The 18778-nt window shown below is 34.1% G+C and overlaps 1 protein-coding gene across 1 annotated transcript; it reads left to right on the top strand.

Moving 5' to 3' along the window:
• The first annotated feature begins 935 nt into the window (after positions 1-935).
• Positions 936-2179, top strand: LOC122275359 (protein MOTHER of FT and TFL1-like). Its single transcript, XM_043084371.1, has 4 exons — positions 936-1241; positions 1369-1430; positions 1536-1576; positions 1716-2179. Exons 1-4 carry the CDS (start codon positions 1038-1040, stop codon positions 1937-1939), a joined length of 531 nt encoding a protein of 176 aa, XP_042940305.1. The 5' UTR covers positions 936-1037; the 3' UTR covers positions 1940-2179.
• Positions 2180-18778: the final 16599 nt, after the last annotated feature.

Below are 18778 nucleotides of genomic sequence, written 5' to 3'. Positions count from 1 at the left end.
ACAATTGTGTGTAGTCCTTGAGCGCTACCTTTTTCAGCAATCTTTCTTATCACACATGCCGTATTAGTCTATTTTTATAAAAGGTAATGTTGAATTTCTTTTTAAGCATAATGCTATTTTTAAGATATTTGTTTGCAAAAAATATTAGTAGTAATGAAGTCTAAATCAATCCGATAATATATTGTAGAGATCAAAATGGTTGATATGGGATATCCCCACATGTAATTGGTTATGAATGTAAATTTCTTTTAATAAATGAATGATAATATTTTCTTTAAAAAAGTAATAGAATATAATTTGATTTACAAGAAAATAAAAAATTTAAGAATTCAAATTTTATAACAATTAATGATATATTGAACGCCTACTTCTAAAGAACATCTTAATTTGAGAACAATTTTATTTATTATAAATGAATTATATAAAAATAATTTTACAAATTAATATAATTTATCAGATTATAAAATTATTTTTATTATTAAATATATTAAATAATTTACATAAAACTACATAATTTGAACATTTTTTATTTTGAAAAATAGTAACTTACTGTAGCGGCAATTTGGCACACGAATCTTAAAAGAGCAGTGCTAAACCGAAGATGTAGCTTGATCTCAAGAAGTGCTCTTTTTTTCTTTTTCCTCCTTTTTTATTATTTTTTATATTTTTAAATATCTTTTTAAAAATAAAAAAATTTACAACATTATTAAAAAATATTTTTTTAATTATTAAATAAAAAAATAATTCGTGACGCAAATTCAGGACTTCTTAAAAAGTCTTAAAAGCTACAGTAACAACGACCGCCGACGTTTATTCCTAACAGAAACACGTGTCTCTTCGGCACTATCATTGTGGAAAATCAACGTGCCCATTCATCAAAGAACAATTACTACGTGTCACGCTCCCACATCTATAATACATATGCTCAAAAACGCGTAGATCTGACCATCACTTGTAACCCAAGAGAACCCTCAGAGACCAGACCGGACCACTCGTCCACCCTCTTCAGTTACTTAGCCAGCACGGCAAGAATTATTATGGCCCGGTCGATAGAGCCACTGGTGGTCGGAAAAGTAATCGGAGACGTGGTCGACATGTTCACTCCGGCTGCCAATTTCACTGTCCATTACGGCTCCAAACAGGTCGCTAATGGCTGCGAAATTAAGCCCTCTGCTGCCGCCGACATGCCCTCTGTCCAAATTCTAGCTCCTCGCCCCGTCTATACCAATCTCTACACTCTAGTACTCACTAACCCTTTCCTGATTTCTTTACTTTCCTATTTATACATCATGTTTCTTAATTTCGTCGATCTGGGTTTTCATGTTTTTGTCGTATGAATCTATATACGTGATTGCTTAATATAAACAGGTTATGGTTGATCCTGATGCCCCTAGTCCCAGTGAACCAACAATGAGAGAGTGGCTCCATTGGTTATTCTTTTTAACCCTTTCTTTAATTAATAGAGTTAATCATGGAAGAAAAATGTGAAAATATTATTAATTTTTAATCATGATTTTAAATATTTCTTCCTTCAGGATCGTTGTAGATATCCCAGAGGGATCAGATGCCACCAAAGGTTATTATTACTGAGCATCCTATATATATATATATATATAAGTTCTCTGTGTACTATGCATTTAAGGTATCTGAAGGTAAAAGTAAGGTTGAAAGACTGAACTTATTGTGTTATATTATATATGTTGGGATATTTGTAGGGAAAGAATTTGTACCGTACATGGGGCCTCGGCCACCAACAGGAATTCATCGATACGGATTTGTGCTGTTTAAGCAAAAAAGTGCGATGATGGTGGGCTGTCGACCTCCAAATGCCCGTGCCAACTTTAGTACCCGACAGTTTGCCGCTCAATACGAACTTGGCCTACCGGTTGCAGCCGTGTATTTCAATTCACAGAAGGAACCCGGTTCTAAAAAACGTTGATCATCATTTTGTTTGGTGTTTGATGTCGGTTTTACTATATTTGAATAGACAGGGAAAAAAAAGGTAGAATTTACGTTTCTACACGTTTCTTAATTTTATGCTGGATTTGCTTGTGTTAGTTTATTTTTGCGAGGGTTTGTGTTAGTTTCTTATGATTCTCGAATTTTAAGGTTTTTATGTATGGGTCTCTAATCAGTTGTCATACCCATTTCAGCTAAAAGAAAATGACTATTTAAATGACTTGGTCAATGCATTAAAATTGTAGATAATTAATGCTACACATGATGGCTGTATTAGGAACTCTTGTAATTAAAAGATAGAACAGAAATATTGATGAACTTGTCTAGGATTAATTCTTTAGCAAACTTCCTTTCTGCACCATTGCAATTAGCAAATTAATGGCCCTTTTACTCAACAGACCACGTCAAAGGGTCTGCTTTTATATATTTATTGATAAAGTAAAGGAAATCACTATAAGAGATTGAGTGTTTTGAGACCAATCATTTTGTTTCAAAAAATTTAAATTTCTTCCCAAGATAATTTTGGAGATGTTTCTATTTTGTCTCAAAAAGACTGTCTCAAAATATTTTTGGAGACATCTAAAAAAATAATTTTTAAAGACAAAATTGGACTAACCCAGTCGAAATCCTTTAAATGGTTTTTTTTTTTTTTTTTGAGATGAATTATTTTTGTCTCAACAAACGGTTTGAATGGAACCCGATCCGTTTGAATGGACACGTACCATTCGAACTGTAAGAATTTTTTATTCGAACTAATGACCATATTTGATCCTGTTCAAATAGAATGAATGTTTGAACAGATTTTATGCATTCAAACGAATAAATTTTTTAAATGACTTGTGTTCAAACATAAATTCTGTTCATTCAAAAATACTTTTTATTTTCAGAAATTATATCCGTTCGAATGGGGCTTTGCATATTAATGTTGTTCAAACAAATACTTTAATGTTTGAACAAACCTTATGGACTGTATTACTCGATTGTCGTTCGAATGTGTTAGTTTTTGTTCAAATGGGTATTTTTATGTTCATATGTTTTTATAAATTGTAATTTAATGTTCGAACAAGTTATTTAACGTTCAAACGGTATTAATCATACATAACAGAATTTAATTAAAAATATGATACTAATATTGCAAAAATTGTAATTCAAACATCACAATTGTTCAAATGTTTTTTAACATCATAATAGAAAGACTATTAAAAAAAAAATTAAGATTGTGGTAGTGCCATAGAATTTTGGGACATTACTAACTGCCACTATTCAAATATTTTTTGGTTATTCAATTCCAGTCTCTTTTGCATGTTCTCTTCTAATCTCACCTCAAAATTTGCTACTTAATGTAATCAGGTCAACAATTCTTTTTCCTTGGACCTTAATTGTTCAATCTCAAGTGTTGCTTCTTCTAATTTCTTAGTCTTGTCGTCATTCGATCTGGCTTTAGAAGAAAATAATGTTGTTGAGGATGACTTCATGCAATGTCCTAAGCCTCTCAAAAATCCAGAACATGATCCAAGAACTTGAGAAAGTATCTAAACATCGTTGGTAGATGATTCATCAGATGGATTCGTAACAGTTTCCTTAATAGATATCATCTTGTCCTATAAGAAAAATTAATGTTAATAAAAGTAACAAAAATACTATATTAGACTTACATTAAATATATTTCAACTTATATAATTTGCCTCTTATTCAGGATTGGTCCAAGTACCATTACGATTTTTATATGCTTTAGCATCCAATTGGGTCAAATCATAGTCAACAAGACTTTCTTCTTATTGCAAAAGGGAAATATATATTAGAACTTAAATCATAAAAGTGCATATGTTAATACTTAACGGGGACTAGAATAACTAACCATTGTTTAAGACAAATGATAAAAAAATCAAGAACCCATATGATGGTGTATCATTAAATTTGATCTATTTGCTTTGTTCACAATACTCTGTTGCTAAAAAGAAATATTATAGATATATGTTTAATACATATATCATATACTGTTAAAAAAAGATAGCAAGAAAATTACCTGATAAATAGGATCTTCAAATATAGCACAAACATTCTCCCATTCGTTTGATGATATTGCTTGGAATGGATTTTGACGTGCCTTTGTCGTAGTACTGAACTTTTGATAGTGTGCATGGCATCGAATTTTGTACATCTAGAACGTGTTCAACATCAGCTCCTTAACAGTTAGTCAATCCTCTTGCCGGCCAAATTAAGTTCAAACTTGTCCTTTCGTAAATTATAAACAATTAATAGAAATATAAACTAACTTTAAATCAAAATGTTATGCTTAGTTTCTTGGGAAGTAGCTCATTACCAGACGACCTTTTTTTATGTAGTCTTTCACATCTTGGGAAACCTTAGCCCAGGAGGGTGTAGCCAGCATATGTATGAGTAAAGGTACCAACATAAGAAACAAGCCAAGCTGTCAAATCTCCAAAGCTACCGGTGTGATCATTAGGCATATCAACTTTAATTTTACCCACTTTCCTCACTTTCTCTATGCAGACACTCCTTTTAGTGCCTTGACCTCCGCGCCAGCTTACAACAATTATATATACAGTAATTAAAGCACATATTTTTATTAAATTATTTTATTTTTAAAATATCAATTACTTAAATCGAGCACTAAATGTGTCATTTATTTTGATAAAATAGCTTGTTTAGGATCTGGTGATGTTGGCCCCCTATTGATGGCAGTTGAACTACACGAGGAGTCGGTAATGGATGATGATGGTGCATGCGTTGCTTTTCGTTTGTGAGGCATATTTGTTTGAAATTGTAATAAATTATATATAGTATGTATAAATGTGGCCAATATTTATAAGAATGATACTTACACTGTTGAACCCACGATTTCAAGTTTTGTGTAATTATATATTTACACATGGATTTTGATGATAACAAATGAATTCAAAGAATAAAGAAGTCTCAAACTCAAGTTGTCTACACAATGGAGTCAAGCACATCAAGGAAACAAGCATGAGCAAGAAGGGAACAAGTTCACATTAAAATTATAGAGTAATGTTGTAAATCTCTTCAAAATTCAAAATTAGGATTAATGCTCAAAATTAATATTTTATCATAAAGCATTAAAATACATTTTCCACATGTGCATGAATATTTTTGAAAATTAAATTTGAAAATTTTGAAAGATGATTGATTGTCATCTTTTGCATGTGCATGCCTTGATTAAAGGGTTGAACTTTGAAAATATTAAAGATGATTGATTGTCATCTTTCACATGTGCATGTTTTATTTGAATATTTTCAAAAGTGATTGATGCTTTTTTAGAATTATACAAAAATTAAAAGATTTGGTTTGAATTTTTTGAAAATGAAAGTGTGCTCATTTTGTCATATGCCAAAAGTAAAAGATTAGGTTTGATTTTTTTGAAAAAGTGAATGATGTTGTCTTTGACAATTGAAAAAGAAGAACCTTTTATTTGAATTCTTTGAAAAAGTGAATGATGTTGTCTTTGACAATTGAAAAAGAAGAACCTTTTATTTGAATTTTTTGAAAAAGTGAATGATGTTGTCTTTGACATGTGAATCTTTTTAAATTTGAATATGAAGTCTCATATGCCTATAAATAGATCATTTGAGAGCTTCACATTCACAACACCAAGAGCATACAACATTCATTCAAAGCTTTCATTCTCTCTTCTCTAAATATTGAGCCTTAATCCTTGTTCATTTTGAGAGATATAGTTTGCGCTGTATTATTCTTATTTTACTCATTGAGGAGTGTTTTCTGATAACCTACCCACTATCAGTTTTTGTATCAGAAAAAGGGTGTGTATAACCCTTGTGTGTGTAGAAAGTATTCTATACGGGGAATAGTTGAATCACCACGTGTAAGGTGATTGCAAGTGTAGAGGGTGTTCTACACGGATCCTTTGTAGCGGTGTTGTTCAAAGGTGTAATAGGTTTCTATCTCCACCTAAAGGAGGTTGAATAGTGAATTTGGGAATCCTCAAGGGGTAGCTTGAGGCGAGGACGTAGGCAGTGGGGCCGAACCTCGTTAACATATTGAGTTTGCTTCTCTCTTACCCTTACTCTTTATATTTATTGTTATTTCATATTTTGTTTATATTTTATATTATATATTTGATTTATAATTGTTATTTTTTTTAATACAACTCAATTCACCCCCCCTCTTGTGTTAGTCATCTGGGCAACAATTGGTATCAGAGCTAAGAGCTCTATTATAAGATTAACAATCTTTTGAGTTAAGATCTTATGGCTAACATTGCAGCTTCATTTGGTGAAGGTCAATCTAGCAGTCGGCCTCCACTCTTTTGTGAAGATAATTACTCATTCTGGAAAGTTAGAATGAGAATATTTCTTCAAGCTCAAGGTAGAGAAATCTGGAAATGTATTGTAAATGGACCTTATATTCCAACAAAAGTGGTTGGTGGAGTAAAGGTCAAAAAGGAAGAAGAAGAGTTTGATCGTGAAGACGATAGATTTTATACTTTAAATTTAACTGCTATGAATTTATTATATAATGCTCTTAATGGAAATGAGTTTAATAGAATAATGAATTGCGCTACGGCAAAAGAAATTTGGGATAATTTGGAAGTAACTTATGAAGGAACTTCGCAAGTCAAGAAATCAAAAATTTATATTCTTACTCATGAATATGAAATGTTTAAGATGAATGATGATGAATCTATTTCTAGTATGCACACTCGTTTTACTAACATCATAAACAGCTTGACAGCTCTTGGCAAAGTTTATTCCAAGGTGTAGATAGTAAGAAAAATTCTCAACTCTTTACCAAAACGTTGGGAATCAAAAGTTACAGCGATTCTTGAAGCTAGAGACCTCAAGAAACTCGAAGTCAATGAACTCATCGGGTCACTTATCACCCATGAGTACACATTGAAAAGAGGAGAAGAAGAAGGAAAGCCAAAGAAGAGCTTTGCACTTAAAGCTGTTCCTCATGAAAGTGAAAGTGATGAAGATGAGGAAAATGACGATAAAGATGAAGAAGTTGCGATGATAACAAGAAGAATTCAGAGGTTCTTGAAGAAAAATAGAACTCCTCGGAGAAAATCCTTCAAAAAGTTTTCCAAGAATGATTCAGGTAAAAATGACACTTTAATTTGTTATAAATGTAATAAACCTGGTCATATCAAGCCAGATTGTCCTCTGCTAAAGAAAGATCGAAACAAGGGCAAGAAAGCAATGAAAGCTACATGGGATGATGATTCAAGTAGCTCAGATAGTGAAGCAAGCAATGAAGAATCAGCAAATCTTTGTCTTATGGCTAAAGATGACATTGAGGTAACAAATCTTGATAATATTGAAAATCCTTCATATGAAGAATTGCAAAATGTTTTAGAAGAGATTTATGAGGAATTTGAAAAATTGGGTATCAAGTATATTGCTTTGAAAAAGAAAAATTCTTCTTTAACAAACGAAATTGAAATTTTAAGAAAAAAAAGTATCATTTTGAAAGATGAAAATCTTGAATTGAATAAGAAGAAAACCGATTTAGAAAATATTGTTGAAAACTTTACGAATGGAAAAAAAAATTTTGAAAAACTTCTTGGTAGTCAAAGATGTGTTTTTGACAAGGCAGGATTGGGATATATGCCAAAACAAAAATACAAACCTTATAAAAATTTCTTTGATAATCATTCTACATCAAAGACTAATATTCAAAATTCTTTTCATAAAAATAATTTTGTCAAAAAATGATATTATTATAATCATTCAAGTTTTTCATATATGTCACATGCTATTTGTAATTTTTGTAATAGAAATGGTCATAATTATCATACTTGTCCTATTAGAAGAAATCATACAATAACTATTGGGGTCATATGGGTACCTAAAAATCTTGTTTCTTCTAATACTAATAAATAAAGGACCCAAAGAACTTGGGTACCAAGAAAAATCATTTTAATTGTTTTTATAGGTATGCATGAAGTCATCCACAAGTAAAAATAAGTGGTTTTTAGATAGTGGATGTTCAAGACACATGACGGGAGACAAGACTAAGTTCTTTGATCTTAGATCTAAAGAAGAAGGACACGTGACATTTGGAGACAACTCGAAAGGGAAGATCGTGGGAATAGGTAAAATTGGTAATGAATCTTCTCTCATAATTGAAGATGTTCTATTTGTTGAAGGTTTAAAACATAATCTTTTGATCATAAGTCAATTATGTGATAAAGGATTTACAGTTACTTTCAAAATGGATAAATGCATTATTTTGAATGATCATGATTGTAATATTTGTTTTATTGCTTTTAGAAACAATAATGTTTATACAATCGATTTTGAAGAAATTACCTCACAAGATGCTATTTGCTTTTCAGCTCAAAATGAAACTAGTTGGCTATGGCATAGAAGATTAGGTCATGCCAATATGGAACTTATTTCCAAACTTTCAAAAAATGATCTTGTGAGAGGTTTACCAAAAACAAATTTTCTTAAAGACAAAATTTGTGATGCATGTCAATTTGGTAAACAAACAAAAACTTCTTTTAAAACTAAGAAACATATTTCCACTACTAGACCATTGCAACTGATACACATGGATCTTTTTGGACCAAATAGAGTTGCAAGTCTAGGAGGAAAATATTATGCATTTGTTATTATTGATGATTTCTCTAGATATACTTGGGTCATTTTTCTTCCTCATAAAGATGAGGCACATAATGCCTTTACGAAGTTATGCAAGAGAATTCAAAATGAAAAGGACTATACTATTTCAAGTATCCGAAGTGATAGGGGAAAAGAGTTTGTTAATAAAAATATTAAAACATTTTGTGATGAAAACGGTTTTGTGCATAATTTTTCTGCTCCTCGAACTCCTCAACAAAATGGGGTAGTAGAGAGGAAAAATAGATCTCTTCAAGAGATGGCAAGAACAATGCTCAATGAGAACAACTTGCCTAGTTATTTTTGGGCCGAAGCGGTAAGTACTGCATGTTATGTTATAAATAGAGTTATGCTAAGGTCTAAGTTAGATAAAACCCCCTATGAGCTTTGGAATGAGAAAAAGCCCAATATTGGTTACTTTCATGTATTTGGATGCAAATGCTTTATTTTGAATGACAGGGATAATTTAGGCAAGTTTGATGCAAAATCTGATGAAGGCATCTTTCTCGGGTATTCTACTAATAGTAAAGCTTATAGAGTATTTAATAAAAAGACTTTGACTGTACAAGAATCTATGCATGTAGTATTTGATGAATCTAATTCTCCACTCTCCAAGAAATCTATTGATGAAGAAACAGGAGGTATAAATAACACAGAAAGTCTCAATCTCAACAAAGAGAAAACAATAGAGGAAGTTCAACATGGAGCTATCAGGAAAGATCATCAAAATTTAATACAAGATGCAACCAAACAGTGGAAATTTGTGAAAGATCATCCAGTGGAACAAATTTTGGGAGAACCTTCACAAGGTGTAAGTACTCGATCATCTCTTAGAAATATTTGCAATCATACTGCTTTTCTATCTCAAATTGAACCCAAAAATATTAATGACGCACTTCTTGATGAATCTTGAATTCTAGCTATGCAAGAAGAGTTGAATCAATTTGAAAGAAATGATGTTTGGACACTTGTTCCTAGACCCAAAAATCATACTATTATTGGAACAAAATAGGTTTTTAGAAATAAGAAAGATGAGTCCGGAGTCATTACTAGAAATAAGGCTCGACTTGTAGCCCAAGGTTTTAATCAAGAAGAAGGAATCGATTATGATGAGACATATGCACCTGTCGCAAGATTAGAAGCTATTCGAATGCTACTTGCATATGCTTGTTATAAAGATTTCAAACTTTTTCAAATGGATGTTAAAAGTGCTTTCTTAAATGGTTTTATAAATGAAGAGGTATATGTTGAGCAACCTCCAGGTTTTGAAAATCATATTTCCCCAAATCATGTTTTCAAACTTACAAAAGCACTATATGAACTTAAACAAGCTCCTAGAGCTTGGTACGAAAGACTTAGTGGTTTCTTGATTGAAAAAGGTTTTTCAAGAGGAAAAATCGACACAACTCTTTTCATTAAATATGAAAATGATGATATTCTTTTGATTCAGATTTATGTTGATGATATAATATTCGGTGCTACTAATGAAAATATGTGTCAAGTTTTTGCTAAGACTATGCAGGAAGAATTTGAGATGAGCATGATGGGAGAACTTACATTCTTTCTCGGATTGCAAATTAAGCAAGCAAAAAGTGGGACATTCATCAATCAATCAAAATATATTAAGGAATTACTGAAGAAGTTTGGGATGGAAAATGCTAAGGAAATTGGAACACCAATGAGCCCATCAACTAAACTTGATAAAGATGAATCCGGTAAGCCAGTTGACTCGAAGATATATCAAGGTATGATTGGTAGCTTATTATATTTAACAGCCAGTAGACCAGATATTATGTTTAGTGTGTGCTTATGTGCACGCTTTCAATCATCTCCAAAAGAATCACATTTAATTGCAGTTAAGCACATTTTTAGATATCTTAGTGGTACAATTAACCTAGGATTATGGTACCCTAAGCACACATTTTTCGATCTAATCAGTTACACAGATGCAGATTATGCTGGCTGTAAAATAGATCGAAAAAGCACTAGTGGAGCATGTCATTTCTTAGGTCATGCACTAGTTTCCTGGTTTAGTAAAAAACAAAATTCTGTTGCACTATCTACTGCTGAGGCAGAATATGTTGCTGCGGGTAGTTGTTGTGCTCAAGTTCTCTACATGAAGCAACAACTTGAAGATTTTAAACTCATGTATAATCACATTCCAATCAAATGTGATAATACAAGTGCTATAAATCTTTCAAAGAACCCAATACAACATTCTAGAACTAAGCATATTGAAATAAGGTATCATTTTCTTCGAGATCATGTGCAAAAAGGTGATATAATGTTTGAGTTCACAAACACACACGATCAGTTAGTAGATATTTTCACAAAACCTTTACCAGAAGATAGATTATGTATGATCAGAAGAGAAATAGGTATGATGCATGCTATGAATATCTCTTAAAAGATAGACCAAAGTCAATAAAAATAGAGATAGATTTTTTTAAATACTTTTACATAAACTTAAGATTCTTAGCCTCATGTTTGAGACGCTCATTCTCTTCATACAATATCATGTCATTCTTATTCATGGGAACCGGCAAGCGGAATGAAGAATCTAATAAAGATTTCAACTGTTTATTCTTCTGCCGAATGATTCATTCCCTTGTGTGAGACTCTTGAACAATTTGTTGAAGTACAATAATTTGTTCTTTGAGCTTTTCAACTTCGCGATTTTTGGCTTGTAGCCGCTGAGAAAAAGCCACAATTAAGGAAGAGTAGCGAGTCCCAAGACTCACCAAGTCATAAATAGCATCAGAATCTGACTTATTAGTCAGATTATTATTTTCTTGCTGCAACATGGCACCAATGGTAGCTGCAGAAAGAACAGGAGGTTGAGATGCAGAATGCCTCATGTATGGATCTAGAGAAATGTTAGAAGAATGAGCCATTGAAAAAAGAATAGAAAGCTTAAAACGAGAATGTTGAAGGAATGCAGATGAGTTATAGAGATGAGAAGAAAACTTGATGCGGATTGGATGAACTTCAGGACTGATTTTATAGAGATAGCATAAAGAATAAGACAAGCTATCATCCAAGTCAAAGAGCAGTGTATTTTTTTTCCTGATCGGTGAAAATGACATTTTTAGAAACTCGGTGCGTTCAATCTCGTTTGTCAACAACATCAGGCAATTTTTTCAAATCTCCAGCCGCACTTGTCGGGTCATGGACGGACGAAATTTATTTATTTATTTTTAACTATCTATAGTGTCTACTAACGCACCGTTTTCTTCAGTCTATTTACTTGTTGCGGATCCTTTTTAATGATTTCAAAAGGGGGAGAAGTGTTAGAGTAGAACATTAACATCGTTTGAATTGCTAAACTTATTATATATATTTGGAATTATATTTATACTTTTGCTTGAAAAACTAACGCACATTCTCAGGGGGAGCTTAAGTATTAATTCAAGTTTCAGGTTCTATCAAGTATTTGTCATCATCAAAAAGGGGGAGATTGTTGAACCCAAGATTTCAAGTTTTGTGTAATTATATATTTACACATGGATTTTGATGATAACAAATGAATTCAAAGAATAAAGAAGTCTCAAGCTCAAGTTGTCTACACAATGGAGTCAAGCACATCAAGGAAACAAGCATGAGCAAGAAGGGAACAAGTTCACATTAAAATTATAGAGTAATGTTGTAAATCTCTTCAAAATTCAAAATTAGGATTAATGCTCAAAATTAATATTTTATCATAAAGCATTAAAATACATTTTCCACATGTGCATGAATATTTTTGAAAATTAAATTTGAAAATTTTGAAAGATGATTGATTGTCATCTTTTGCATGTGCATGCCTTGATTAAAGGGTTGAATTTTGAAAATATTAAAGATGATTGATTGTCATCTTTCACATGTGCATGTTTTATTTGAATATTTTCAAAAGTGATTGATACTTTTTTAGACTTATACAAAAATTAAAAGATTAGGTTTGAATTTTTTGAAAATGAAAGTGTGCTCATTTTGTCATATGCCAAAAGTAAAAGATTAGGTTTGATTTTTTTAAAAAGTGAATGATGTTGTCTTTGACAATTGAAAAAGAAGAACCTTTTATTTGAATTCTTTGAAAAAATGAATGATGTTGTCTTTGACAATTGAAAAAGAAGAATCTTTTATTTGAATTTTTTGAAAAAGTGAATGATGTTGTCTTTGACATGTGAATCTTTTTAAATTTGAATATGAAGTCTCATATGCCTATAAATAGATCATTTGAGAGCTTCACATTCACAACACCAAGAGCATACAACATTCATTCAAAACTTTCATTCTCTCTTCTCTAAACATTGAGCCTTAATCCTTGTTCATTTTGAGAGATATAGTTTGCGCTGTATTGTTCTTATTTCACTCATTGAGGAGTGTTTTCTGATAACCTACCCACTATCAGCTTTTGTATCAGAAAAAGGGTGTGTATAACCCTTGTGTGTGTAGAGAGTGTTCTACACGGGGAATAGTTGAATCACCACGTGTAAGGTGATTGCAAGTGTAGAGGGTGTTTTACACGGATCCTTTGTAGCGGTGTTGTTCAAAGGTGTAATAGGTTTCTATCTCCACCTGAAGGAGGTTGAATAGTGAATTTGGGAATCCTCAAGGGGTAGCTTGAGGCGAGGACGTAGGCAGTGGGGCCAAACCTCGTTAACATATTGAGTTTGTTTCTCTCTTACCCTTACTCTTTATATTTATTGTTATTTCATATTTTGTTTATATTTTATATTATATATTTGATTTATAATTGTTATTTTTTTTAATACAACTCAATTCACCCCCCCTCTTGTGTTAGTCATCTGGGCAACATACACAAATATTAGATTCATTCACTATCAGTTTTGCTAGACCAGTCGCTCTCATCCTCACTAGATACTTCAATTGATTCATGTTCTCCTAACATTTCACCCGTAATTACTTCTGGTTTAACGTCATCTTTATACAATGGGACCATGTCATATTGGCTTAGATCAACAAATAGATTGATGCCTGGTTCATTTTCTTGATATGCTTCTTCATTTATTGGACTATCAAATTCTTCATGTGGTTCGTCTACTTTTGGAAAGTAATCATATACATTTCTTGGTAGAAACTTCTCCACCACTCGCCATGGATTCTTGTACTTCGGATCATCTAAAAAAAGTTGATTCACTTGGCAAGCGAGAACGAAAGATTATTCTCATATAATGTGTGAGATGTATTCACATTGACAATCATTACACACTCCCAACTTAGAATTTGAGACATCTCACCTAGTATATTTAAACAAACAGACCATATATCCCTCACATATTTTAACGGTATTATATATTCTAGAACTCCATAGAAGTCAATATTATCATCTCAATGGCTTCTTTTGACTACGACCCCACAATTTTGAATTTTTTGTATCATTCTTGGTTACACGTGTGAAATATATATCCACACACCAAACATCCTGAGTATTGGATGACCCACCTAGATGAACCACATGCTAATACATACAATTTTGGTGAGATTTCACAAGAAGTTTTAGCATATTTTGATAGAATCTACATCAATAAATATATTTAGTTATATTTATCTGTCGACCTGGAAATAAACCTGTTCAAGGTAGCCACCTTACTCGCCAGTCGCTGAGTGTCATTTAGGCTTTCAGCAGCTTCATATTTAGAATCTCCTCAATCTTCTCATGAGAGGCTTCAATTCCTCTCTCAGATACAATGAAACTAAGAACTTCCCTGACCCGACCCCAAATGCACATTTTGTTGGATTTAATTTCATTCTATATTGGTGTAAGATTGTGAACGCCTCCCTTAGGTTGGCAGATGTTTGACGGGCTCCTTGCTTTTCACTAATAAGTCGTCTACATAGACTTCCATCGACCTTCCCATTTGCTCTTCAAATATTTGATTGACCAGTCTTTGGTAGGTAGCCCCCGCATTCTTCAAACCAAATGGCATGACTTTGTAGCAACATAGTCCTTGATCCATATTAAACAATGTCTTCTCCTCATCCGTTGGGTGCTTTCGGATCCGGTTGTAGTTTGAATAGGCATCCATAAAGCTCTACATCTTGTGCCCTACAGTGGTGTCCACGATAACATCTATCAGTGGCAAAAGGAAACTATCCTTCATGTAGGCTTTATTCAGGTCAGTGAAGTCTACACACATTCTCCATTTTTCGTTTGCCTTATTCACAAGGACCAAGTTAGATAGCCACTCAAGGTAATGGGCTTTGCTGATGAAACAGGCGATAAGTAAGTGTTTTACCTCCTCTGTGATGGCGGCATACTTTTCAACACTAAATGACCTCCTCTTCTAACGTACTTTCTTGCATGTGGTGTCTACATAAAGGTGGTGCTCTATGAAATTTTTATCAATTCCTGGCATCTCTTCATGGATCCAGGCAAATACGTCTTGATGTTCAATCAGCAACTACTTTAGGGCTTCTCTATCCTCTGGGGGAACTTGGGTCCCCATACGTGTGGGGGCATTGGGGTGGTTAGGATACAACATCACTATCTCCAATGTTTCATTGGCTTCGGCCTGTTGTAGGTTTTGTTCATCCATAACCCCCACCCCCTTCTTTAAGGAAACTGCTAGGGGTGGGGATAAGGGTGGCGACAAGATATCCTGGTGGCACCCCTTGCTATTCTTTTCACCGCTACTTGTGATAGTGCACACTTCATTCTTATTACTTCTTAACTCCTATACATAACAATCTCGTGCCAGGACCTACTCGCCCCTTGCTTTGCCTATTTCGCCATCGATTGGGAACTTCATCTTGAGGTAATAGGTAGATATAAAACCGCCTTGAGGTTGTTAACTGTTGGCCACCCTAATATGGAATTGTATAAAGAAGAGGCCTTAACAACCAAGAAGTCGGTCATGGTGGTGGCTGTACATTTTCCTATTCCAACCATCACCAGAAGGGTGATGGCTCCAACTGGTTTTATCGTATCCTCGGAGAAGCCCTTCAGTAGTGTCAAGGAAGGTCTTAACTTAGTTGAAATAATACCCATTTTGGTGAAGGCCTCCCATAACAATATGCCTTTTGAACTACCATTGTCAATAAGTATGCGCTTGGTCATGCAGTTGGCAACTAGGAGAGTGACTACTAAGGCATTGTCGTGTGGGTATAGCACTCGTTCTTGATCCTCTTCACCAAAGGATATGGTCGTTTGAGTATCAAGCTTCTGATACTTGGAGTCCTGTTCGCCACGTACACTTCATCATACCTTGCTCTTTGTGCATGCTCCTTTCGACTTGATGAAGAGATGCTGCCTCCAACAAATCCTTCTGCTATCGTCTAGATCTCCCCTATGGGTGCCCTATCTCTACCGTTGCCATGAGTATTATCCCGATGTTGCTGTCGCCTATCAGGACTACTACTCCCTCTGCAATTGTGCCCCAACTCATATCGTAGCTTAGGCTTCGAACGTTCTGCGTCCATTCACTCTAACTCTCTTGTGCTTGCCAGTTCGACAACTCTTTTCTTCATGGTCATGCAATCTTCCATCCAATGTGAACTTGTCTAGTGATACTTGCAGTAACGACTGCCTATTCTATCATGGCAATGTTCCTTGTCTGGCTCTTCTTTTTCTGGTACATTCAAACTGTTGTGGATCAATCTATTGTAATGATCTGGCTGCCTTTATCATCTTCGATGTTGATGATTCAATGTGGGCTTTTTATCACTATGGTTGTTTTTCCACTCAGTTTTGTGCTCCCATTTTCTCAGATCCACCAAGGCTTGTAGTGTGTTTTTAGCATTGACGAAGTCGTCCGCTCTATCCATGAATTCTCTCAGGGTAGAAGGTGTCTTTCTAACCCATTCGGCCATGAAGGGGATGCGTGCCCAGATTCCACCTAAAAGGACAACAAGGGTAATCTTCTCGTCTTGATCATCCATTGTTAATCTTTCTTTGTTGAACTGGGTGAGGTACATCTTCAAATTCTCATCTTCTCTTTGTTTAATCGTCAAAAGATAGACAGCTGTGCATCAACCCATTCTACTAGGCATGAACTGAGTTAAAAATTGCTTGGCTGATTCTCTAAAACTGTCTATTGGCCTAGGCTAAAGTGTTCCAAACCATCCTCTCGCCATTCCTTCTAGGTTTAGAGGAAAAGCTCGGCAGAAAATATTTCCAGGAAAGCCGTGTAATGTGATGTGCGCCTTAAAATTCTCCAAGTGATACACCGAGTCTTTGGATCTATTATACATCTCTATCTGTGGTACTTTGAATTTTGCTAGAAGTGGCATGGCCATAGTCTTATCACTATATGGCAAATCGGTCCAGTTTAACAAGCACTCTATTGATGAAGATCCTCCCATCCTTTTGGCCATCTCTTCGTACTTCCCAACTAGGTTATGCAATTCATCATGCATTTTCTTCTTCTCTTCATCCCCCCGGTTCAGGCCCCCATTACTATGTGCTTCTCCCTCACCCTATTCATTGTGGATGGGCATGACCATGTCACTAAGCTCCACGTTCTTTACCTTATATCTTCGTTTTCATTCTTTAGGGTCTCCATGGCGTCTAATGCCATCTTCAAATTTTCCTCCGTCGCTACCAGTCGTGCTTAGATGGCGGTAGGTAGCATCTCTGGTTCACGGTTTGCTAGAGAACGAGTTATGGTCAACATGTTGGAACCACATTTTCGTCCAATGAGAAATTAAAATCAAGGAAGACAAAATCCCACATATGGCGTCACTGTAAAGGGTATGTTCCACCACTGAAACTGTAATCGCTCACCAACAAATATCAAAGGTTGACGGCGGTAGACGCCTGCAATCACTCCGATGCCTAAGTTAGCAAACAATAGTATATAATAATTCAAGTATATCATCAGATGTGTTTTAGGTTACCTAGTACCCATATATAGAGGTGTGAGGGAATATTGGATCAGTACTACAACTAGATTACTTTCACATGATGCTTATCTGTTCATCTTAAGCCTAGATAGTAAGAGTAATATGTTCGCCATATTAGTGCTTATCCACTCTATTAGCCAACGGAATATCAGGCTTTCATGGGCCTTAAGCCTCCTTTTTGGGCCATAGTCATTACCAAAATTCATAGTTGGGCCGTGGTACTAATGGATCCTCCAGACAAATCAAAGTAGTGTGTGTCATGTCCAATGAATGCCATAATAGGTGAAGTTGGGTGTCTGTCGATTCAATTAACTAAGTTTGGCCAAATTCTACAAGGCCTAGAGTCCATATGCCTTGTACATGTTTTTTTTTTTTTTTTTTCATTTTCTTTCAGAAAATCTATTCAGTTTTTACAAATGCACAATTTGAGCTTAATTCGAGCCCTTTGCCTAGTTTGGCTAGCCAAATCTTCATGAAGAGATTTTTTCCCAGCACTCAGTTGTGTTAGTTGAACAAAAGATTCGGGCTTTCTATTTTGCCAGCCAGAAGGAGAGTTCTAATGTAAAGTCTCAGTCTCTCCTCAATATTCAATCTTAATTCTCCTCCTAGTCGCCCTTGTCATGTGTGTATATGTGTGTATAGACTTGCGAATAAGAACACAGACTAGGAAAAAATCAATATAATGATATAAAGAAGGGTGTTCTAATTGATCATACTTTTCTTTCGTTCGTTTTCAACTATATTTAGAGAACTTAAGAAATGTATGTTGCTACTAAATCAAACAATAAAAAAAATTATGATATTTTTCCTGCATGAATTTCCCATTTCTCAATCATTGTAAGATTTAGTACTTGAATTATTGAAAGGTGTACGTACGTTTCTATGCTACCATACATGTATTCAAGTAATATTCTAGCATATTGTGTAAGTTGTAAAACTACCCCAAATTTGATGATGACCCGATATTAAGGAAATGATTATCCATGCATTAAGGGTTAAGAAGGATTAGTTGTGTCACTAAGAGACAAGAAATTTAACACAAAATAATTAATAACAGAAAGATCATAAAAATTCATCATTTGCTCTACCAATATATCTGGCATCTGCATATAGCGATTTGCCTAAAAAGTGCAAGAAAATTCTAGAAAAAGTTTTGGAAAATTGGGAACATTTTGAAAATTTTATATTTCACTATTGGTTAGCGAAATTGTAGTAAAATGCCAAGTCGACGAATATCCTAAAGGCACATAGTCGACTTACCCTCTGTTTGAATAGGACCAAAAAAGAGAAAAGATCCCTTATTGAGTGAAGTCTTGGGACATTCAAGAGTACATATAGCTTCCGGACTTGCC

The sequence above is a fragment of the Carya illinoinensis genome, chromosome 9, assembly GCF_018687715.1.
Source record: "Carya illinoinensis cultivar Pawnee chromosome 9, C.illinoinensisPawnee_v1, whole genome shotgun sequence".
In the NCBI taxonomy this organism is placed as follows: Eukaryota; Viridiplantae; Streptophyta; class Magnoliopsida; order Fagales; family Juglandaceae; genus Carya; species Carya illinoinensis.
The sequence above is the reverse complement of the archived record's forward strand: the minus strand, read 5'-3'. Positions and strand labels throughout refer to the sequence as shown.